Source organism: Anomaloglossus baeobatrachus, chromosome 7 (assembly GCF_048569485.1).
Source record: "Anomaloglossus baeobatrachus isolate aAnoBae1 chromosome 7, aAnoBae1.hap1, whole genome shotgun sequence".
Classification (NCBI taxonomy): Eukaryota; Metazoa; Chordata; class Amphibia; order Anura; family Aromobatidae; genus Anomaloglossus; species Anomaloglossus baeobatrachus.
In genome coordinates this window covers 299,758,494-299,783,522 of record NC_134359.1, presented here as the reverse complement: position 1 = coordinate 299,783,522, position 25,029 = coordinate 299,758,494, and the positions used below count along the sequence as shown (strand labels likewise).

The 25,029-nt window shown below is 51.3% G+C and overlaps 2 protein-coding genes across 4 annotated transcripts; one reads left to right on the top strand and one right to left on the bottom strand.

Annotated features, from left to right (window-relative positions):
- Nucleotides 1-116: 116 nt before the first annotated feature.
- On the bottom strand, nt 117-17,122 carry SGF29 (SAGA complex associated factor 29). 3 transcript variants are annotated; one of them, XM_075318540.1, is made up of 10 exons: nt 8,853-8,958; nt 5,562-5,655; nt 2,307-2,382; nt 1,756-1,828; nt 1,430-1,494; nt 1,175-1,304; nt 958-1,104; nt 851-886; nt 449-620; nt 117-304 (listed from the first exon to the last, which is right to left on the bottom strand). In XM_075318540.1, exons 1-10 carry the CDS (start codon nt 8,939-8,941, stop codon nt 188-190), a joined length of 999 nt encoding a protein of 332 aa, XP_075174655.1. In that variant the 5' UTR covers nt 8,942-8,958; the 3' UTR covers nt 117-187. The 3 variants fall into 3 exon arrangements, with proteins under 3 accessions (XP_075174655.1, XP_075174654.1, XP_075174653.1); XM_075318539.1 differs by lacking the exon at nt 8,853-8,958 and adding an exon at nt 17,030-17,122 and having other exon boundaries at nt 192-304; nt 457-620; XM_075318538.1 differs by having other exon boundaries at nt 192-304; nt 457-620.
- On the top strand, nt 16,527-24,365 carry NUPR1 (nuclear protein 1, transcriptional regulator). Its single transcript, XM_075318542.1, has 3 exons — nt 16,527-16,934; nt 17,164-17,312; nt 24,081-24,365. Exons 1-2 carry the CDS (start codon nt 16,835-16,837, stop codon nt 17,307-17,309), a joined length of 246 nt encoding a protein of 81 aa, XP_075174657.1. The 5' UTR covers nt 16,527-16,834; the 3' UTR covers nt 17,310-17,312; nt 24,081-24,365.
- The last annotated feature ends 664 nt before the right edge of the window (nt 24,366-25,029 follow it).

Genomic DNA, 25,029 nt, shown 5'->3' with positions numbered 1-25,029 from the left:
AACCTCACCAGTAATAACCTCCACGCGGCCCCTACAAAGAATAAAACTGCTGTTTATTTCACCTTGTAATAACGCACTGAAGAAAAAAAAACATTTAATGCCACAAAGAATAAAAAAAAGAAAATAAAATCCCCCCCCAACCCCCTCCCGACGCCGAGAAGTCCCCGTCTCCCCATCTCTGAGGGTCTCACTTCTTCTTCGGCTCCTTGCAGGCCACCACGTATCTCTGGGCCACGTTGAGGGGGGGCGAGTAGCCATCTGCATAGGACGTGTCTTCAAAGAGCACAGAGTAATCGTCCTGCGGCTGCGGATACAGCAAGGAAAGGGTTAAACAGTGCCCATCCGGCCAGGGAGGCCTCAGTGACCCCTGCACAGACAGGACATCCCTCCTCATCGGCCGCCCGAGTCTCAGGAGACGCTCCGTCCCTCCCTTAGCTCTTCCTGGCACGTACTCACCCGTTGCGGGGGGGGTGTGGATCAGGGCGCGGTAGAAGCAGGTGGTTTGGGGGTACAGCGCCAGCACCAGCTGATCTTTCTGGAACAAAGCCTCCGGGTCCGTCTCTGGGTTGGCTTTCCACTGGGGCAGAGGGATGATCCTCCGGCGGCTGAGGGTGTGACGCCTGGCGGAGGGACGACACGTAGGGGTCAGCCCTACCTTACAGGTGCGAGAGCCCCTCATACTCCAGTTACAACCAGAGCTGCATCTACAATCAGTGATCTGCAGCTCTCTGGGAGAATTGCATCATAGCATCTTCACATTCACCAGCAGCATTGTGATTGCAGCTCTGGAGGTGATCCCTCACAGAACTCCCAGAACTCCCTGTTTTCATGCCGATCATGTGACACTTACTCCTTTCCTTCCTCATCGATGTCATCCACCTCGTACCTGGAAGAGAGTGAAGGGTTAACCGATGCCCGGCCACATGCCCGCGCTGCACACCTTGGGCTAGAACCTACTTGTTGGCCGTGTGGCTGTAGCTGACCACCTCGGCCAGGATCCACTGCTCGTCCCCGTCCACAGCCTTCACGCGGGCGGCCACCTTGTCTCCGGGTTTGGCTACGTAATCGCTGGCTGCTGGGATGGCTCCGCAGAGAGGGGGCGGCCTGCGCAGAGGAGACGACATGACAGCAGCCGCACGGGGGGACACTGCGGGGAGCGGGGGCCAGCACTCACTTCTCCCCGGGCTTCCCGATCCACAGGGGCAGGGTCATGGCCGACTGCTGCAGGAGGGTCATCAGCACCCCGCGCCTCATGGTCTTCCGGGGCGGCTCAGAGTCGTGGTACAGGCCGGCGATCTTGGCAGCTGCAAAGAGACACAATGGATCCCAAACCCAGTAAACCGCAGTACAGTCTCAGCACAGAGTAGATGAGGGTCCGAGAGGCGGCGGCCCTCTAATGCACGTGTACGGGGTCCGGCGGGGAACTCACCAATGCGTCTCTCCTCCAACAGGGACTTGATCTCCGCTATTTTATCTAACGATCTCCGCAGAATGCTGAAGAGAGAAGAAAGCAGCGGGTCAGACGAGATCACGGGACCGGAGGCAGAGGGCAGCCCCGCGAGCGCACGGAAGGGGCCGGGGCGCAGCCCCGCGAGCGCACGGAAGGGGCCGGGGCGCAGCCCCGCGAGCGCACGGAAGGGGCCGGGGCGCAGCCCTCAGGTACCACCACAACATACCCTGGAAGTGACAGACGATCACCAGGACCCCAGAATGTCAGGACTAGTGCCCGGTGATGGTCTCCGGCCTCTCACTTACTTGCATTCTGCTTCCGCGTCGGCCTTCGCCGTTGAGTAGAGACCGCGCAGCTTTGTGCGATAATACGGGGAGACTGAGGGGACAGAAAACAGGAGCCATATTAAGGACTGACAACTGCTCAGTGGCAGGAGACCCCTGTGAGGTCGGTCCGGGGGTCCCGTAATGAGGGTCACTCAAGCAACAGTCAAATAGTGGAATAAAAACCATCAATGATCAAACATTTCCAATAACGCTGTGTTCTCTGCCAGTACCATACGAAGGGTTAACAGCTCATGTCCTGGGAAGAGGAAGTAACGGCCCCACTGTGGGCAAAAGATAAGGGCACTCCAGGAGTCAGAGGGGCGGAGCTAACCAATAACTACAACTCTCAGCGTCCCCGGGATGATGGGCAGTAACGGGCAGGGCGTCCCCCGGGATGATGGGCAGTAACGGGCAGGGCGGTCCCCGGGATGATGGGCAGTAACGGGCAGGGCGTCCCCGGGATGATGGGCAGTAACGGGCAGTGCGGTCCCCCGGGATGATGGGCAGTAACGGGCGTCCCCTCCACTCACTCTTGTTCTCGGTCTGCATCCGCTCGTGTGTTTTCTGGATGTTCACCAGGTTGTGTTCGCTCCTCGATCGCTCCTCCTGGAAATTAATGGCAGCGGGTGAGTGCGGTGCAGTCTGCTCACACAGAGTCCACCGAGCGGCTCCAGACATCTCCTTTAAGGCCGGGTTTCTACATGGACGTTGCGGAGCACGAGGACGACGCACCGGTGTGAACTGCGTGCATTATGGATTTGCATTAGTTTTGTGGCTCGTCCATGAGAAGTGGAAATAATCCGCCCCACCTGCACGTGCCGCAAACCTGTATACAGGAGCACTGAAGGCCGCCCCACCTGCACGTGCCGCAAACCTGTATACAGGAGCACTGAAGGCCGCCCCACCTGCACGTGCCGCAAACCTGTATACAGGAGCACTGAAGGCCGCCCCACCTGCACGTGCCACAAACCTGTATACAGGAGCACTGAAGGCCGCCCCACCTGCACGTGCCGCAAACCTGTATACAGGAGCACTGAAGGCCGCCCCACCTGCACGTGCCGCAAACCTGTATACAGGAGCACTGAAGGCCGCCCCACCTGCACGTGCCGCAAACCTGTATACAGGAGCACTGAAGGCCGCCCCACCTGCACGTGCCGCAAACCTGTATACAGGAGCACTGAAGGCCGCCCCACCTGCACGTGCCGCAAACCTGTATACAGGAGCACTGAAGGCCGCCCCACCTGCACGTGCCGCAAACCTGTATACAGGAACACTGAAGGCCGCCCCACCTGCACGTGCCGCAAACCTGTATACAGGAGCACTGAAGGCCGCCCCACCTGCACGTGCCGCAAACCTGTATACAGGAACACTGAAGGCCGCCCCACCTGCACGTGCCGCAAACCTGTATACAGGAACACTGAAGGCCGCCCCACCTGCACGTGCCGCAAACCTGTATACAGGAACACTGAAGGCCGCCCCACCTGCACGTGCCGCAAACCTGTATACAGGAACACTGAAGGCCGCCCCACCTGCACGTGCCGCAAACCTGTATACAGGAACACTGAAGGCCGCCCCACCTGCACGTGCCGCAAACCTGTATACAGGAGCACTGAAGGCCGCCCCACCTGCACGTGCCGCAAACCTGTATACAGGAACACTGAAGGCCGCCCCACCTGCACGTGCCGCAAACCTGTATACAGGAACACTGAAGGCCGCCCCACCTGCACGTGCCGCAAACTTGTATACAGGAACACTGAAGGCCGCCCCACCTGCACGTGCCGCAAACCTGTATACAGGAGCACTGAAGGACGCCCCACCTGCACGTGCCGCAAACCTGTATACAGGAACACTGAAGGCCGCCCCACCTGCACGTGCCGCAAACCTGTATACGAGAGCACTGAAGACCGCCCCACCTGCACGTGCCGCAAACCTGTATACAGGAGCACTGAAGGCCGCCCCACCTGCACGTGCCGCAAACCTGTATACAGGAGCACTGAAGGCCGCCCCACCTGCACGTGCCGCAAACCTGTATACAGGAGCACTGAAGGCCGCCCCACCTGCACGTGCCGCAAACCTGTATACAGGAGCACTGAAGGCCGCCCCACCTGCACGTGCCGCAAACCTGTATACAGGAGCACTGAAGGCCGCCCCACCTGCACGTGCCGCAAACCTGTATACGAGAGCACTGAAGGCCGCCCCACCTGCACGTGCCGCAAACCTGTATACGGGAGCACTGAAGGCCGCCCCACCTGCACGTGCCGCAAACCTGTATACAGGAACACTGAAGGCCGCCCCACCTGCACGTGCCGCAAACCTGTATACAGGAGCACTGAAGGCCGCCCCACCTGCACGTGCCGCAAACCTGTATACAGGAACACTGAAGGCCGCCCCACCTGCACGTGCCGCAAACCTGTATACAGGAACACTGAAGGCCGCCCCACCTGCACGTGCCGCAAACCTGTATACAGGAACACTGAAGGCCGCCCCACCTGCACGTGCCGCAAACCTGTATACAGGAACACTGAAGGCCGCCCCACCTGCACGTGCCGCAAACCTGTATACAGGAACACTGAAGGCCGCCCCACCTGCACGTGCCGCAAACTTGTATACAGGAACACTGAAGGCCGCCCCACCTGCACGTGCCGCAAACCTGTATACAGGAGCACTGAAGGCCGCCCCACCTGCACGTGCCGCAAACCTGTATACAGGAACACTGAAGGCCGCCCCACCTGCACGTGCCGCAAACCTGTATACGAGAGCACTGAAGACCGCCCCACCTGCACGTGCCGCAAACCTGTATACAGGAGCACTGAAGGCCGCCCCACCTGCACGTGCCGCAAACCTGTATACAGGAGCACTGAAGGCCGCCCCACCTGCACGTGCCGCAAACCTGTATACAGGAGCACTGAAGGCCGCCCCACCTGCACGTGCCGCAAACCTGTATACAGGAGCACTGAAGGCCGCCCCACCTGCACGTGCCGCAAACCTGTATACGGGAGCACTGAAGGCCGCCCCACCTGCACGTGCCGCAAACCTGTATACGGGAGCACTGAAGGCCGCCCCACCTGCACGTGCCGCAAACCTGTATACAGGAGCACTGAAGGCCGCCCCACCTGCACGTGCCGCAAACTTGTATACAGGAGCACTGAAGGCCGCCCCACCTGCACGTGCCGCAAACCTGTATACAGGAGCACTGAAGGCCGCCCCACCTGCACGTGCCGCAAACTTGTATACAGGAGCACTGAAGGCCGCCCCACCTGCACGTGCTGCAAACCTGTATACAGGAGCACTGAAGGCCGCCCCACCTGCACGTGCCGCAAACCTGTATACGAGAGCACTGAAGGCCGCCCCACCTGCACGTGCCGCAAACCTGTAAACAGGACCACTGAAGGCCGCCCCACCTGCACGTGCCGCAAACCTGTATACAGGAACACTGAAGGCCGCCCCACCTGCACGTGCCGCAAACCTGTATACAGGAGCACTGAAGGCCGCCCCACCTGCACGTGCCGCAAACCTGTAAACAGGAGCACTGAAGGCCGCCCCACCTGCACGTGCCGCAAACCTGTATACAGGAACACTGAAGGCCGCCCCACCTGCACGTGCCGCAAACCTGTATACGAGAGCACTGAAGACCGCCCCACCTGCACGTGCCGCAAACCTGTATACAGGAACACTGAAGGCCGCCCCACCTGCACGTGCCGCAAACCTGTATACAGGAACACTGAAGGCCGCCCCACCTGCACGTGCCGCAAACTTGTATACAGGAGCACTGAAGGCCGCCCCACCTGCGTCTGCTTTATGAGCTGATGAAGTTCACTCAGCAGCTCCGATATCTTCGTGTCCGCGGAAACCAGCGCCATCTTGGCCTCCTCGATCGCCCTTGGGAAAGAACAACAAAAAAATGAAAACTGAGAATAATTCAGAGCGAGAAAATGGAAAGAAAAAAAAAACCAAAAACACAACTACAACTCCCAGCATCCCCCTCCTCTGCCTCACAGCCCCTCAGTCACCGCAGAACTACAACTCCCAGCATCCCCCTCCTCTGCCTCACAGCCCCTCAGTCACCGCAGAACTACAACTCCCAGCATCCCCCTCCTCTGCCTCACAGCCCCTCAGTCACCGCAGAACTACAACTCCCAGCATCCCCCTCCTCTGCCTCACAGCCCCTCAGTCACCGCAGAACTACAACTCCCAGCATCCCCCTCCCCTGCCTCACAGCCCCTCAGTCACCGCAGAACTACAACTCCCAGCATCCCCCTCCTCTGCCTCACAGCCCCTCAGTCACCGCAGAACTACAACTCCCAGCACCCCCCTCCTCTGCCTCACAGCCCCTCAGTCACCACAGAACTACAACTCCCAGCACCCCCCTCCTCTGCCTCACAGCCCCTCAGTCACCGCAGAACTACAACTCCCAGCATCCCCCTCCCCTGCCTCACAGCCCCTCAGTCACCGCAGAACTACAACTCCCAGCATCCCCCTCCTCTGCCTCACAGCCCCTCAGTCACCGCAGAACTACAACTCCCAGCATCCCCCTCCTCTGCCTCACAGCCCCTCAGTCACCACAGAACTACAACTCCCAGCATCCCCCTCCTCTGCCTCACAGCCCCTCAGTCACCACAGAACTACAACTCCCAGCATCCCCCTCCTCTGCCTCACAGCCCCTCAGTCACCGCAGAACTACAACTCCCAGCATCCCCCTCCTCTGCCTCACAGCCCCTCAGTCACCACAGAACTACAACTCCCAGCATCCCCCTCCTCTGCCTCACAGCCCCTCAGTCACCACAGAACTACAACTCCCAGCATCCCCCTCCTCTGCCTCACAGCCCCTCAGTCAGCACCGCAGAACTACAACTCCCAGCATCCCCCTCCTCTGCCTCAGCCCCTCAGTCACCGCACAACTACAACTCCCAGCATCCCCCTCCTCTGCCTCACAGCCTCTCAGTCACCGCAGAACTACAACTCCCAGCATCCCCCTCCTCTGCCTCACAGCCCCTCAGTCACCGCAGAACTACAACTCCCAGCATCCCCCTCCTCTGCCTCAGCCCCTCAGTCACCACAGAACTACAACTCCCAGCATCCCCCTCCTCTGCCTCACAGCCCCTCAGTCACCGCAGAACTACAACTCCCAGCATCCCCCTCCTCTGCCTCACAGCCCCTCAGTCACCGCAGAACTACAACTCCCAGCATCCCCCTCCTCTGCCTCACAGCCCCTCAGTCACCGCACAACTACAACTCCCAGCATCCCCCTCCTCTGCCTCACAGCCCCTCAGTCACCACAGAACTACAACTCCCAGCATCCCCCTCCTCTGCCTCACAGCCCCTCAGTCACCACAGAACTACAACTCCCAGCATCCCCCTCCTCTGCCTCACAGCCCCTCAGTCACCGCAGAACTACAACTCCCAGCATCCCCCTCCTCTGCCTCACAGCCCCTCAGTCACCGCAGAACTACAACTCCCAGCATCCCCCTCCTCTGCCTCACAGCCCCTCAGTCACCGCAGAACTACAACTCCCAGCATCCCCCTCCTCTGCCTCACAGCCCCTCAGTCACCACAGAACTACAACTCCCAGCATCCCCCTCCTCTGCCTCACAGCCCCTCAGTCACCGCAGAACTACAACTCCCAGCATCCCCCTCCTCTGCCTCAGCCCCTCAGTCACCGCACAACTACAACTCCCAGCATCCCCCTCCTCTGCCTCACAGCCCCTCAGTCACCGCAGAACTACAACTCCCAGCATCCCCCTCCTCTGCCTCACAGCCCCCTCAGTCACCACAGAACTACAACTCCCAGCATCCCCCTCCTCTGCCTCACAGCCTCTCAGTCACCGCAGAACTACAACTCCCAGCATCCCCCTCCTCTGCCTCACAGCCCCTCAGTCACCACAGAACTACAACTCCCAGCATCCCCCTCCTCTGCCTCACAGCCCCTCAGTCACCACAGAACTACAACTCCCAGCATCCCCCTCCTCTGCCTCACAGCCCCTCAGTCACCGCAGAACTACAACTCCCAGCACCCCCCTCCTCTGCCTCACAGCCCCTCAGTCACCACAGAACTACAACTCCCAGCATCCCCCCTCCTCTGCCTCACAGCCCTCAGTCACCGCAGAACTACAACTCCCAGCATCCCCCTCCTCTGCCTCAGAGCCCCTCAGTCACCACAGAACTACAACTCCCAGCATCCCCCTCCTCTGCCTCACAGCCCCTCAGTCACCGCAGAACTACAACTCCCAGCATCCCCCTCCTCTGCCTCAGCCCCTCAGTCACCGCACAACTACAACTCCCAGCATCCCCCTCCTCTGCCTCGCAGCCCCTCAGTCACCGCAGAACTACAACTCCCAGCATCCCCCTCCTCTGCCTCACAGCCCCTCAGTCACCGCACAACTACAACTCCCAGCATCCCCCTCCTCTGCCTCACAGCCCCTCAGTCACCGCAGAACTACAACTCCCAGCATCCCCCTCCTCTGCCTCACAGCCCCTCAGTCACCACAGAACTACAACTCCCAGCATCCCCCTCCTCTGCCCTCACAGCCCCTCAGTCACCGCACAACTACAACTCCCAGCATCCCCCTCCTCTGCCTCACAGCCCCTCAGTCACCGCAGAACTACAACTCCCAGCATCCCCCTCCTCTGCCTCACAGCCCCTCAGTCACCGCACAAACTACAACTCCCAGCATCCCCCTCTGCCTCATTGCCCTTTACGGGTTCCAAAACTACACCTCCCAGCATGCGGGGATATCCACATGCTCTCAATGCATGCTGGGAGTTGTAGTGCTGTAGTGGCCAGTTTATGTAATGCCCCAACACATGCAGCCCGCGCACGCTGACACTTGTAGTCCCCCACATATCACACTGACCTCCATTAGATCGTTTACAGTCATCACGATACCACCACGTTACAAAACAGACAGGTAACAACACTGTCGTGCTATATCGCGATACATACTGCAACATGTCAGCGGCCGCCTCACACATCGTACCCTCCTCACACGGCTGCGCCAGGGCCCCTATATAGGCGCTGGGAGGTGGAGCGTGATATCACGACACACTCCTGCGCAGGAACCAATGATATCGCGACTTACCTGGCGGCGGCAGCGACAGGCCTCGCCACGGAGAACAGCCGCCGAGCGGACGGACCGTGGTCGCCGAGTGATGGCGTCACCGTAACCATGGAGACCGCGGCCAGGAGTTCGCGGGGCATGCTGGGAGTGGAGCTGTTGGGGAGTTTACTGCGCATGCGTGCAAGGGTTTGCAACTTTTTTGCTTCTAATATTAGTGTTAATGATTTTTTTTCCCCAGAAGTTACATTTATTTGGTGACCGGAGCAGCAACGGCAAAAACACCGAAACCACCGTATACACCGCACACCCCGAAACCACTGTATACACCCCAAACCCACCATATACACCGCACACCCCGAAACCACCGCACACCCCGAAACCACCGTATACACCCCGAAACCACCACACACCCCAAAACCACCGTATACACCCCGAAACCACCATATACACCGCACACCCCGAAACCACAGTATACCCCCCGAAACCACCGTATACACCGCACACCCCGAAACCACAGTATACACCCCAAACCCACCATATACACCGCACACCCCGAAACCACTGTATACACCCCAAACCCACCATATACACCGCACACCCCGAAACCACCGCACACCCCCGAAACCACCGTATACACCCCGAAACCACCACACACCCCAAAACCACCGTATACACCCCGAAACCACCATATACACCGCACACCCCGAAACCACCGTATACACCGCACACCCCGAAACCACTGTATACACCTCCAAACCCACCATATACACCCGCACACCCCCGAAACCACTGTATACACCCCAAAACCCACCATATACACCGCACACCCCGAAACCACCGCACACCCCGAAACCACTGTATACACCCCAAACCCACCATATACACCGCACACCCCGAAACCACTGTATACACCCCCAAACCCACCATATACATCGCACACCCCGAAACCACTGTATACACCCCAAACCCACCATATACACCGCACACCCCGAAACCACTGTATACACCCCAAACCCACCATATACACCGCACACCCCGAAACCACTGTATACACCCCAAACCCACCATATACATCGCACACCCCGAAACCACTGTATACACCCCAAACCCACCATATACACCGCACACCCCGAAACCACTGTATACACCCCAAACCCACCCATATACACCGCACACCCCGAAACCACTGTATACACCCCAAACCCACCATATACACCGCACACCCCGAAACCACTGTATACACCCCAAAACCACCATATACACCGCACACCCCGAAACCACTGTATACACCCCAAACCCACCATATACACCGCACACCCCAAAACCACTGTATACACCCCAAACCCACCATATACACCGCACACCCCAAAACCTCTGTATACCCCCCGAAACCACCGTATACACTGCACACCCCAAAACCACTGTATACCCCCCCGAAACCACCATATACACCTCACCCCCTGAAACCACCACACACCCCAAAACCACCGCATACACCCCGAAACCACCATATACACCGCACACCCCGAAACCACAGTATACCCCCCGAAACCACCGTATACACCCCGAAACCACCATATAGACCGCACACCCCGAAACCACAGTATACACCCCGAAACCACCGTATACACCCCGAAACCACCGTATACACCCCGAAACCACCACACAGCCCAAAACCACTGTATACACCGCACACCCTGAAACCACCGTAAATATGGCAAAACCAATCAAGAGCCTGCGATATCTATAATGGCGGGTGTCAGAAACAGCGAGGCGGATATGAGCAGAAGAGGATTGAGGGAAACGGACCCAGCACTGAAGATCCGTGTATATAAAAATCAAACAACTTTATTGGACATCTTAATATCTTCAAAGGGATCCATAAGGTGAGAGGCCGCACATAGAGAACTCACCTATGATTAAGGACTTGTTTTTATTTTTCATCCGAAACGCGTGAGGTTCTCTATGTGCGGCCTCTCACCTTATAGATCCCTTTGAAGATATTAAGATGTCCAATAAAGTTGTTTGATTTTTATATACACGGATCTTCAGTGCTGGGTCCGTTTCCCTCAATCCTCTTCAGCCTTGCACCAGTTCGGCCTGTCTGGAGGACCGCGAGCACAGCTGCCTAATGTACGCTGAAGCCGTCTTATGTTCATACGGCTATAAGCAGAGCCATAGGTTGTCACGGCAACTTCAGAGACAAAAATGGCTTTAGGTTGGGGCGTCATGGCAGACAGAGGCAATGGGCGGTCACTGAATACTGAGGACGGAGGAGACGGGCGGTCACTGAATACTGAGGACGGAGGAGACGGGGCGGTCACTGAATACTGAGATTGGAGGAGACGAGCGGGTCACTGAATACTGAGGATGGAGGAGACGGGCGGTCACTGAATACTGAGGATGGAGGAGACGGGCGGTCACTGAATACTGAGGATGGAGGAGACGGGCGGTCACTGAATACTGAGGATGGAGGAGACGGGCGGTCACTGAATACTAAGGAGGGGAGGAGACGGGCGGTCACTGAATACTGAGGATGGAGGAGACGGGCGGTCACTGAATACTGAGGACGGAGGAGACGGGCGGTCACTGAATACTGAGGACGGAGGAGACGGGCGGTCACTGAATACTGAGGACGGAGGAGACGGGCGGTCACTGATACTGAGGACGGAGGGACGGCGGTCACTGAATACTGAGGACGGAGGAGACGGGCGGTCACTGAATACTGAGGACGGAGGAGACGGGCGGTCACTGAATACTGAGGACGGAGGAGACGGGCGGTCACTGAATACTGAGGACGGAGGAGACGGGCGGTCACTGAATACTGAGGACGGAGGAGACGGGCGGTCACTGAATACTGAGGACGGAGGAGAGACGGGCGGTCACTGAATACTGAGGACGGAGGAGACGGGCGGTCACTGAATACTGAGGACGGAGGAGACGGGCGGTCACTGAATACTGAGGACGGAGGAGACGGGCGGTCACTGAATACTGAGGACGGAGGAGACGGGCGGTCACTGAATACTGAGGACGGAGGAGACGGGCGGTCACTGAATACTGAGGACGGAGGAGACGGGCGGTCACTGAATACTGAGGACGGAGGAGACGGGCGGTCACTGAATACTGAGGACGGAGGAGACGGGCGGTCACTGAATACTGAGGACGGGAGGAGACGGGCAGTCACTGAATACTGAGGACGGAGGAGACGGGCAGTCACTGAATACTGAGGACGACGGAGGAAACGAGCAGTCACTGAATACTGAGGACGGAGGAGACGAGCAGTCACTGAATACTGAGGACGGAGGAGACGGGCGGTCACTGAATACTGAGGACGGAGGAGACGAGCAGTCACTGAATACTGAGGACGGAGGAGACGAGCAGTCACTGAATACTAAGGATGGAGGAGACAGGCAGTCACTAATACTAAGGATGGAGGAGACGGGCGGTCACTGAATACTGAGGACGGAGGAGAGACGGGCGGGTCACTGAATACTGAGGACGGAGGAGACGGGCGGTCACTGAATACTGAGGACGGAGGAGACGGGCGGTCACTAATACTGAGGACGGAGGAGACGGGCGGTCACTGAATACTGAGGACGGAGGAGAGACGGGCGGTCACTGAATACTGAGGACGGAGGAGACGGGCGGTCACTGAATACTGAGGACGGAGGGAGACAGGCGGTCACTGAATACTGAGGACGGAGGAGACGGGCGGTCACTAATACTGAGGACGGAGGAGACGGGGCGGTCACTGAATACTAAGGATGGAGGAGACGGAGCGGTCACTAATACTAAGGATGGAGGAGACGGGCGGTCACTGAATACTGAGGACGGAGGAGACGGGCGGTCACTGAATACTGAGGACGGAGGAGACGGGCGGTCACTGAATACTGAGGACGGAGGAGACGGGCGGTCACTGAATACTGAGGACGGAGGAGACGGGCGGTCACTAATACTGAGGACGGACGAGACGGGCGGTCACTGAATACTGAGGGACGGAGGAGACGGGCAGTCACTGAATACTGAGGACGGAGGAGACAGGCGGTCACTGAATACTGAGGACGGAGGAGACGGGCGGTCACTAATACTGAGGACGGAGGAGACGGGCGGTCACTGAATACTAAGGATGGAGGAGACGGGCGGTCACTGAATACTGAGGACGGAGGAGACGGGCGGTCACTGAATACTGAGGACGGAGGAGACAGGCGGTCACTGAATACTGAGGACGGAGGAGACGGGCGGTCACTAATACTGAGGACGGAGGAGACAGGCGGTCACTGAATACTGAGGACGGAGGAGACGGGCGGTCACTAATACTGAGGACGGAGGAGACGGGCAGTCACTAATACTGAGGACGGAGGAGACGGGCAGTCACTAATACTGAGGACGGAGGAGACGGGCGGTCACTGAATACTGAGGACGGAGGAGACGGGCGGTCACTGAATACTGAGGACGGAGGAGACAGGCGGTCACTGAATACTGAGGACGGAGGAGACGGGCGGTCACTGAATACTGAGGATGGAGGCGACGGTGAGATATTTTGGTGAGGTACGTGCATGGCGCTTGTGACTTTCCGCCATTGTTCGTCACCTCCTGTAATATTTGCTCAGTGCGGTGTGAGTTTGGGCCTCTGGTGACAGGCGGAGCTGTCATAGTCACGTTGTGGCCTCGGGACGTGTTTGTTTGCACACAGTCACGTGCACAGGGAAGGACGAGGCGCTCTGACCGGAGTGACTCACATCTGCACCAATAACAACACGTGATCCGGAGATTCTCGTCTGCAGAGCTGGCAATCAAAAGATTCCAGAACGTGACAACCAATATGGCCGCCTTTACAACGAGGGGATCTATTCCAATGTAACAAGACATAGCGGCCGGTCAGGAGTGTGGGAAAGCTGGGTGACGGCGGCCATGTTGGTGGTCACCCAGCTTTCCCAGGAGCAGATGTTTTGTAGCCCCCCGGCTCCTGTGTATTTGCTCCTCTGTTTGTCGCCGGCCCCCGCCCCTCCCCCGAGGAAGAATCGAGAAAATAACCGAAACCTCTCCGAGTCGGTGACATTGTTAGAAAGCGATAATCCCCCATCGTGGAGAGCGCAGGGTTAATGCCGCCACCGGGGACAATCATAATCAAGAGCCATAAAATCCCGGGAGAGGAAACAGAACGCGGCGGCGGATGTGACCGAGTGTTTACATCACCCAGCAGCGGCCGGCGCGGGAGGGGTTAATGCAGACAAGCTGCAATGTGCTGCAGGCATCAAACTCTGCAGCTTCATGCAACAGATTTCATGGACTATTGATAACGGTGCAATAGTCTGCAGAAAACAGATGTCTTATTTAACAGAATACAATGCTCTGCAGTGCAGCACAGGGTGTGAGGCATCCCCAGGTGAAACGCTCTGCAGAGCAGCACAGGGTGTGAGGCATCCCCAGGTGAAACGCTCTGCAGAGCAGCACAGGGTGTGAGGCATCCCCAGGTGAGACGCTCTGCAGAGCAGCACAGGGTGTGATGCAGCCCCAGGTGAGATGCTCTGCAGAGCAGCACAGGGTGTGAGGCATCTCAGGTGAGACGCTCTGCAGAGCAGCACAGGGTGTGAGGCATCTCAGGTGAGACGCTCTGCAGAGCAGCACAGGGTGTGAAGCATCTCAGGTGAGACGCTCTGCAGAGCAGCACAGGGTGTGAGGCATCTCAGGTGAGACGCTCTGCAGAGCAAAAAGAAAAGCTGTGATGCATTCCCAGGTGAAACGCTCTGCAGAGAAGCACAGGGTGTGAGGCATTCCCAGGTGAGACGCTCTGCAGAGGAGCACAGGGTGTGATGCAGCCCCAGGTGAGACGCTCTGCAGAGCAGCACAGGGTGTGATGTATCTTAGGTGAGACGCTCTGCAGAGCAGTACAGGGTGTGAGGCATCTCTGGTGAGACGCTCTGCAGAGCAGCACAGGGTGTGATGCAGCCCCAGGTGAGACGCTCTGCAGAGGAGTACAGGGTGTGATGCAGCCCCAGGTGAGACGCTCTGCAGAGCAGCACAGGGTGTGATGTATCTTAGGTGAGACGCTCTGCAGAGCAGCACAGGGTGTGATGCATCTCAGGTGAGACGCTCTGCAGAGCAGCACAGGGTGTGATGCATCTCAGGTGAGACGCTCTGCAGAGCAGCACAGGGTGTGATGCATCTCAGGTGAGACGCTCTGCAGAGCAGCACAGGGTGTGATGCATCTCAGGTGAGACGCTCTGCAGAGCAGCACAGGGTGTGATGCAGCCCCAGGTGAGACGCTCTGCAGAGCAGCACAGGGTGTGAGGCATCCCCAGGTGAAACGCTCTGCAGAGCAGCACAGGGTGTGAGGCATTCTCAGGTGAAACGCTCTGCAGAGCAGCACAGGGTGTGAGGCATCCCCAGGTGAAACGCTCTTCAGAGCAGCACAGGGTGTGAGGCATCCCCAGGTGAGACGCTCTGCAGAGCAGCACAGGGTGTGAGGCATCCCCAGGTGAAACGCTCTGCAGAGCAGCACAGGGTGTGATGCATCTCAGGTGAGACGCTCTGCAGAGCAGCACAGGGTGTGAGGCATTCTCAGGTGAAACGCTCTGCAGAGCAGCACAGGGTGTGAGGCATCCCCAGGTGAAACGCTCTGCAGAGCAGCACAGGGTGTGAGGCATCCCCAGGTGAAACGCTCTGCAGAGCAGCACAGGGTGTGATGCAGCCCCAGGTGAGATGCTCTGCAGAGCAGCACAGGGTGTGAGGCATCTCAGGTGAGACGCTCTGCAGAGCAGCACAGGGTGTGAAGCATCTCAGGTGAGACGCTCTGCAGAGCAGCACAGGGTGTGAGGCATCTCAGGTGAGACGCTCTGCAGAGCAAAAAGAAAAGCTGTGATGCATTCCCAGGTGAAACGCTCTGCAGAGCAGCACAGGGTGTGAGGCATTCCCAGGTGAGACGCTCTGCAGAGGAGCACAGGGTGTGATGCAGCCCCAGGTGAGACGCTCTGCAGAGGAGCACAGGGTGTGATGCAGCCCCAGGTGAGACGCTCTGCAGAGCAGCACAGGGTGTGATGTATCTTAGGTGAGACGGTCTGCAGAGCAGCACAGGGTGTGATGCAGCCCCAGGTGAGACGCTCTGCAGAGCAGCACAGGGTGTGATGCATCTCAGGTGAGACGCTCTGCAGAGCAGCACAGGGTGTGATGCATCTCAGGTGAGACGCTCTGCAGAGCAGCACAGGGTGTGATGCATCTCAGGTGAGACGCTCTGCAGAGCAGCACAGGGTGTGATGCATCTCAGGTGACACGCTCTGCAGAGCAGCACAGGGTGTGATGCATCTCAGGTGAGACGCTCTGCAGAGCAGCACAGGGTGTGATGCATCTCAGGTGAGACGCTCTGCAGAGCAGCACAGGGTGTGATGCATCTCAGGTGAGACGCTCTGCAGAGCAGCACAGGGTGTGATGCAGCCCCAGGTGAGACGCTCTGCAGAGCAGCACAGGGTGTGATGCAGCCCCAGGTGAGACGCTCTGCAGAGCAGCACAGGGTGTGATGCATCTCAGGTGAGACGCTCTGCAGCGATGTTGTAATCTGATGTAAACACAGGACACGCAGTCTGATGCAATGTGAGGGGCAGAGCTGGGGGCGGGGCCAGGACAGGGGGCGGAGTCTCCCCATATATAAACTCCAGACAAAGAAGAGACAGAAAAACAACCCGAGAATCTGAGAGCGACAGACGCCGAGCGACGAGCGAGACCCCCAGAGAGACGAGCGAGACCCCAGAGAGACGAGCGAGACCCCCAGAGAGACGAGCGAGACCCCCAGTGACACGAGCGAGACCCCCAGAGACACGAGCGAGACCCCCAGAGACACGAGCGATACCCCCAGAGACACGAGCGAGACCCCCAGAGACACGAGCGAGACCCCCAGAGACACGAGCGAGACCCCCAGAGACACGAGCGAGACCCCCAGAGACACGAGCGAGACCCCCAGAGACACGAGCGAAACGCCCAGAGACACGAGCGAGACCCCCAGATCCGCCATGACCTCCTACGTCCAGGCCGACAAGCTGCAGCCGACCGACTTCGAAGTGCGGTACTACGATGACTACGACTATTACAACCTCACCGACCGCTACTCCTGTAAGTAACCTCTGACCCCGGGAGCCCCCAAATAATGCGACCAATAATGGGGGGATCCGTACAATGCGGCTGATATCCCGCGTGTATAAACTCACCCAAGTATTGCGAAATCCGAGGAATTAAAGGGCCAGCGCCCCCATTATACTAAGTGCTGAATATGGGACAGATCTGTGTCACAGGAGTACCAGCAGCAGCAGCGCTCAATACTAACCGGCTTCTCACCCCCCAGTAACTGCTGCAGCCAGAAAGGGGCGGACGAAGAAAGAGGCGCGAGAAAACACCAATAAGGAGAATCCCGGGGGCCACGAGAGGAAGATCGTAGAGAAAATGCAGAAGACGGAAACCAAGAGGAAGAGTAAACCTGGAAAAGAGTGATAGGTGAGACGAGGCGGCGCATGATATAAATAATACTGCCCCTATATACAGGAATATAACTGCTATAATACTGCCCCTATGTACAAGAATATAACTACTATAATACTGCCCCCTATGTACAAGAATATAACTACAATAATACTGCCCCTATGGACAAGAATATAACTACTATAATACTGCCCCCTATGTACAAGAATATAACTACTATAATACTGCCCCCTATGTACAAGAATATAACTGCTATAATACTGCCCCCTATGTACAAGAATATAACTGCTATAATACTGCCCCTATGTACAAGAATATAACTACTATAATACTGCCCCCTATGTACAGGAATATAACTACTATAATACTGCCCCCTATGTACAAGAATATAACTGCTATAATACTGCCCCTATGTACAAGAATATAACTACTATAATACTGCCCCTATGTACAAGAATATAACTGCTATAATACTGCTCCTATGTACAAGAATATAACTACTATAATACTGCCCCTATGTACAAGAATATAACTACTATAATACTGCCCCTATGTACAAGAATATAACTACTATAATACTGCCCCTATGTACAAGAATATAACTGCTATAATACTGCTCCTATGTACAAGAATATAACTACTATAATACTGCCCCTATGTACAAGAATATAACTACTATAATACTGCTCCTATATACAAGAATATAACTGCTATAATACTGCCCCTATGTACAAGAATATAACTGCTATAATACTGCCCCTATGTACAAGATTATAACTACTATAATACTGTCCCCTATATACAAGAATATAACTGCTATAATACTGCACCTATATACAAGAATATAACTACTATAATACTGCCCCCTATGTACAAGAATATAACTGCTATAATACTGCCCCCTATGTACAAGAATATAACTGCTATAATACTGCCCCTATGTACAAGAATATAACTACTATAATACTGCCCCTATGTACAAGAATATAACTGCTATAATACTGCCCCTATGTACAAGAATATAACTGCTATAATACTGCCCCTATGTACAAGATTATAACTACTATAATACTGTCCCCTATATACAAGAATATAACTACTATAATCCTGCTCCTATATACAAGAATATAACTACTATAATACTGCCCCTATGTACAAGAATATAACTACTATAATACTGCCCCTGTGTACAAGAATATAACTACTATAATACTGCCTCCTATGTACAGGAATATAACTACTATAATACTGCCCCTATGTACAAGAATATAACTGCTATAATACTGCCCCCTATGTACAAGAATATAACTGCTATAATACTGCCCCCTATGTACAAGAATATAACTACTATAATACTGCCCCTATGTACAAGAATATAACTGCTATAATACTGCCCCTATGTACAAGAATATAACTGCTATAATACTGCCCCTATGTACAAGAATATAACTGCTATAATACTGCCCCTATGTACAAGATTATAACTACTATAATACTGTCCCCTATATACAAGAATATAACTACTATAATCCTGCTCCTATATACAAGAATATAACTACTATAATACTGCCCCTATGTACAAGAATATAACTACTATAATACTGCCCCTGTGTACAAGAATATAACTACTATAATACTGCCCCTATGTACAAGAATATAACTACTATAATACTGTCCCCTATATACAGGAATATAACTACTATAATACTGTCCCCTATATACAGGAATATAACTACTATAATACCGCCCCTATGTACAAGAATATAACTACTATAATACTGCCCCTATGTACAAGAATATATCTACAATAATACTGCCCCTATGTACAAGATTATAACTACTATAATACTGCCCCTATGTACAAGAATATATCTACTATAATACTGCCCCTATGTACAAGAATATATCTACTATAATACTGCCCCTATATACAAGAATATAACTACTATAATACTGCCCCTATGTACAAGAATATAACTACTATAATACTGCTCCTATGTACAAAAATATAACTACTATAATACTGCCCCCTATGTACAAGAATATAACAACTATAATACTGCCCCTATGTACAAGAATATAACAACTATAATACTGCCCCTATGTACAAGAATATAACTACTATAATACCGCCCCCTATGTACAAGAATATAACTACTATAATACTGCCCCTATGTACAAGAATATAACTACTATAATACTGCTCCTATGTACAAGAATATAACTACTATAATACTGCCCCTATATACAAGAATATAACTACTATAATACTGCCCCCTATATACAAGAATATAACTACTATAATACTGCCCCTATGTACAAGAATATAACTACTATAATACTGCCCCTATATACAAGAATATAACTACTATAATACTGCCCCCTATATACAAGAATATAACTACTATAATACTGCCCCTATATACAAGAATATAACTACTATAATACTGCCCCCTATGTACAAGAATATAACTACTATAATACTGCCCCATGTACAAGAATATAACTACTATAATACTGCCCTCTATATACAAGAATATAACTACCATAATACTGCCCCTATATACAAGAATATAACTACTATAATACTGCCCCCTATATACAAGAATATAACTACTATAATACTGCCCCTATGTACAAGAATATAACTACTATAATACTGCCCCTATATACAAGAATATAACTACTATAATACTGCCCCCTATATACAAGAATATAACTACTATAATACTGCCCCTATATACAAGAATATAACTACTATAATACTGCCCCCTATGTACAAGAATATAACTACTATAATACTGCCCCTATGTACAAGAATATAACTACTATAATACTGCCCCTATATACAAGAATATAACTACTATAATACTGCCCCTGTGTACAAGAATATAACTACTATAATACTGCCCCCTATGTACAAGAATATAACTACTATAATACTGCCCCTATATACAAGAATATAACTACTATAATACTGCCCCTGTGTACAAGAATATAACTACTATAATACTGCCCCCTATGTACAAGAATATAACTACTATAATACTGCCCCTATATACAAGAATATAACTACTATAATACTGCCCCCTATGTACAAGAATATAACTACTATAATACTGCCCTCTATATACAAGAATATAACTACCATAATACTGCCCCTATATACAAGAATATAACTACCATAATACTGCCCCCTATATACAAGAATATAACTACTATAATACTGCCCCTATGTACAAGAATATAACTACTATAATACTGCCCCCTATATACAAGAATATAAACTACTATAATACTGCTCCCTATATACAAGAATATAAACTACTATAATACTGCCCCTATGTACAAGAATATAACTACTATAATACTGCCCCTATGTACAAGAATATAACTACTATAATACTGCTTCCTATGTACAAGAATATAACTGCTATAATACTACCCCTATATACAAGAATATAACTACTATAATACTGCCCCTATGTACAAGAATATAACTACTATAATACTGCCCCTATGTACAAGAATATAACTACTATAATACTGCCCTCTATATACAAGAATATAACTACCATAATACTGCCCCTATGTACAAGAATATAACTACTATAATACTGCTTCCTATGTACAAGAATATAACTGCTATAATACTGCTCCTATGTACAAGAATATAACTATAGTACTGCCCCTATATACAAGAATATAACTACTATAATACTGCCCCTATATACAAGAATATAACTACTATAATACTGCTTCCTATGTACAAGAATATAACTACTATAATACTGCCCCTATGTACAAGAATATAACTACTATAATACTGCCCCTATGTACAAGAATATAACTACTATAATACTGCCTCCTATGTACAAGAATATAACTACTATAATACTGCCCCTATGTACAAGAATATAACTACTATAATACTGCCCCTATGTACAAGAATATAACTACTATAATACTGCTCCTATATACAAGAATATAACTACTATAATACTGCTCCTATATACAAGAATATATCTACTATAATACTGCCCCCTATATGCAAGAATATAACTATAATACTGCCCCTATGTACAAGAATATAACTACTATAATACTGCTCCTATATACAAGAATATAACTACTATAATACTGCTTCCTATGTACAAGAATATAACTACTATAATACTGCCCCTATGTACAAGAATATAACTACTATAATACTGCCCCTATATACAAGAATATAACTACTATAATACTGCTTCCTATGTACAAGAATATAACTACTATAATACTGCTCCTATATACAAGAATATAACTACTATAATACTGCCCCTATGTACAAGAATATAACTACTATAATACTGCTCCTATATACAAGAATATAACTACTATAATACTGCTCCTATATACAAGAATATATCTACTATAATACTGCCCCCTATATGCAAGAATATAACTATAATACTGCCCCTATGTACAAGAATATAACTACTATAATACTGCTCCTATATACAAGAATATAACTACTATAATACTGCTTCCTATGTACAAGAATATAACTACTATAATACTGCTCCTATGTACAAGAATATAACTACTATAAGACTGCCCCTATGTACAAGAATATATCTACTATAATACTGCCCCTATGTACAAGAATATAAGTACTATAATACTGCCCCTATGTACAAGAATATAAGTACTATAATACTGCCCCTATGTACAAGAATATAACTACTATAATACTGCCACTATGTACAAGAATATAACTACTTAATACTGCTCCCTATGTACAAGAATATAACTGCTATAATACTGCCCCTATGTACAAGAATATAAGTACTATAATACTGCTCCTATGTACAAGAATATAAGTACTATAATACTGCCCCTATGTACAAGAATATAACTACTATAATACTGCCCCCTATGTACAAGAATATAACTACTATAATACTGCCCCTATGTACAAGAATATAACTACTATAATACTGCCCCTGTGTACAAGAATATAACTACTATAATACTGCCCCTATATACAAGAATATAACTACTATAATACTGCCCCTATGTACAAGAATATAACTACTATAATACTGCCACTATGTACAAGAATATAACTACTTAATACTGCTCCCTATGTACAAGAATATAACTGCTATAATACTGCCCCTATATACAAGAATATAACTGCTATAATACTGCCCCTATATATAGGAATATAACTACTATAATACTGCCCCTATATACAAGAATATAACTACTATAATACTGCCCCTATGTACAAGAATATAACTGCTATAATACTGCTCCCTATGTACAAGAATATAACTACTATAATACTGCTTCCTATGTACAAGAATATAACTGCTATAATACTGCCCCATATGTACAAGAATATAACTACTATAATACTGCCCCTATATACAAGAATATAACTACTATAATACTGCCCTCTATATACAAGAATATAACTACCATAATACTGCCCCTATGTACAAGAATATAACTACTATAATACTGCCCTCTATATACAAGAATATAACTACTATAATACTGCCCCTATATACAAGAATATAACTACTATAATACTGCCCCTATATACAAGAATATAACTGCTATAATACTGCCCCTATGTACAAGAATATAACTACTATAATACTGCCCCTATGTACAAGAATATAACTACTATAATACTGCCCCTATATACAAGAATATAACTACTATAATACTGCTTCCTATGTACAAGAATATAACTACTATAATACTGCTCCTATGTACAAGAATATAACTACTATAATACTGCCCCTATGTACAAGAATATAACTACTATAATACTGCCCCCTATGTACAAGAATATAACTACTTAATACTGCTCCCTATGTACAAGAATATAACTGCTATAATACTGCCCCCTATGTACAAGAATATAACTACTTAATACTGCTCCCTATGTACAAGAATATAACTACTATAATACTGCCCCTATATACAAGAATATAACTGCTATAATACTGCCCCTATATATAGGAATATAACTACCATAATACTGCTCCCTATGTACAAGAATATAACTACTATAATACTGCTCCTATGTACAAGAATATAACTGCTATAATACTGCTCCTATGTACAAGAATATAACTACTATAATACTGCCCCTATGTACAAGAATATAACTACTATAATACTGCCCCTATGTACAAGAATATAACTACTATAATACTGCCCCTATGTACAAGAATATAACTACTATAATACTGCTCCTATGTATAAGAATATAACTACTATAATACTGCCCCTATGTACAAGAATATAACTACTATAATACTGCCCCTATGTACAAGAATATAACTACTATAATACTGCTCCTATGTACAAGAATATAACTGCTATAATACTGCACTCTATGTACAAGAATATAGCTACTATAATACTGCCCCTATGTACAAGAATATAACTACTATAATACTGCCCCCTATGTACAAGAATATAACTACTTAATACTGCTCCCTATGTACAAGAATATAACTACTATAATACTGCCCCTATATACAAGAATATAACTGCTATAATACTGCCCCTATATATAGGAATATAACTACCATAATACTGCTTCCTATGTACAAGAATATAACTACTATAATACTGCCCCCTATGTACAAGAATATAACTATTATAATACTGCCCCTATATACAAGAATATAACTATTATAATACTGCCCCTATGTACAAGAATATAACTGCTATAATACCGCCCGGTGACTGTATACTCGTGGTCTCGCCCTCCAGGTTCTCTCTCCGGACGGTTTCTTGGGCGCAGGATTCGATGGCTTGTGACAGACACAGAACTCGTGGACAGAAGTCTCCGCTGTCACCAGGAAGACATGCAGCAGACGCTGACGGCGGTTGGATGTAGACTGGCTGCAGAGCATCGCTCCGGCACACCGCCAGCAGAGCACCCGTCAGCGGCGCTGTAGAGAAGGTGCAGAGCGTTGCTCCGCCTGTTTTGCTGTATTATCGTCACCGCTCCATTAACCCCTTGATTGAGGAGCTGTAATAAAGGTGTGACGCAGATTTGGCGCGGTTGTGTTTTCGTTCAGTGACAGGGAGCGCAGATCTCACAATATCAGTAATAAACCAATGGAAATAATTTATTCTCTTGTAGAAAAAAAATGGAAGAACGTTGATGATTTCACAGTGCGGGGGGGGGATTGGTGGTGGGGGGGTGATATGGCCGAGAGCGCGCCCCCCCCCTCCGCTCAGAGAGAGGGCGCGCGCCCCCCCCACCCGCTCAGAGAGAGGGCGCGCGCCCCCCCCACCCGCTCAGAGAGAGGGCGCCCGCCCCCCCACCCGCTCAGAGAGAGGGCGCGCGCCCCCCCCCCCCACCCGCTCAGAGAGAGGGCGCGCGCCCCCCCCACCCGCTCAGAGAGGGCGCGCGCCCCCCCCACCCGCTCAGAGAGAGGGCGCGCGCCCCCCCCCACCCGCTCAGAGAGAGGGCGCGCGCCCCCCCCACCCGCTCAGAGAGAGGGCGCGCGCCCCCCCCCACCCGCTCAGAGAGAGGGCGCGCGCCCCCCCCACCCGCTCAGAGAGAGGGCGCGCGCCCCCCCCCACCCGCTCAGAGAGAGGGCGCGCGCCCCCCCCCACCCGCTCAGAGAGAGGGCGCGCGCCCCCCCCCACCCGCTCAGAGAGAGGGCGCGCGCCCCCCCCCACCCGCTCAGAGAGAGGGCGCGCGCCCCCC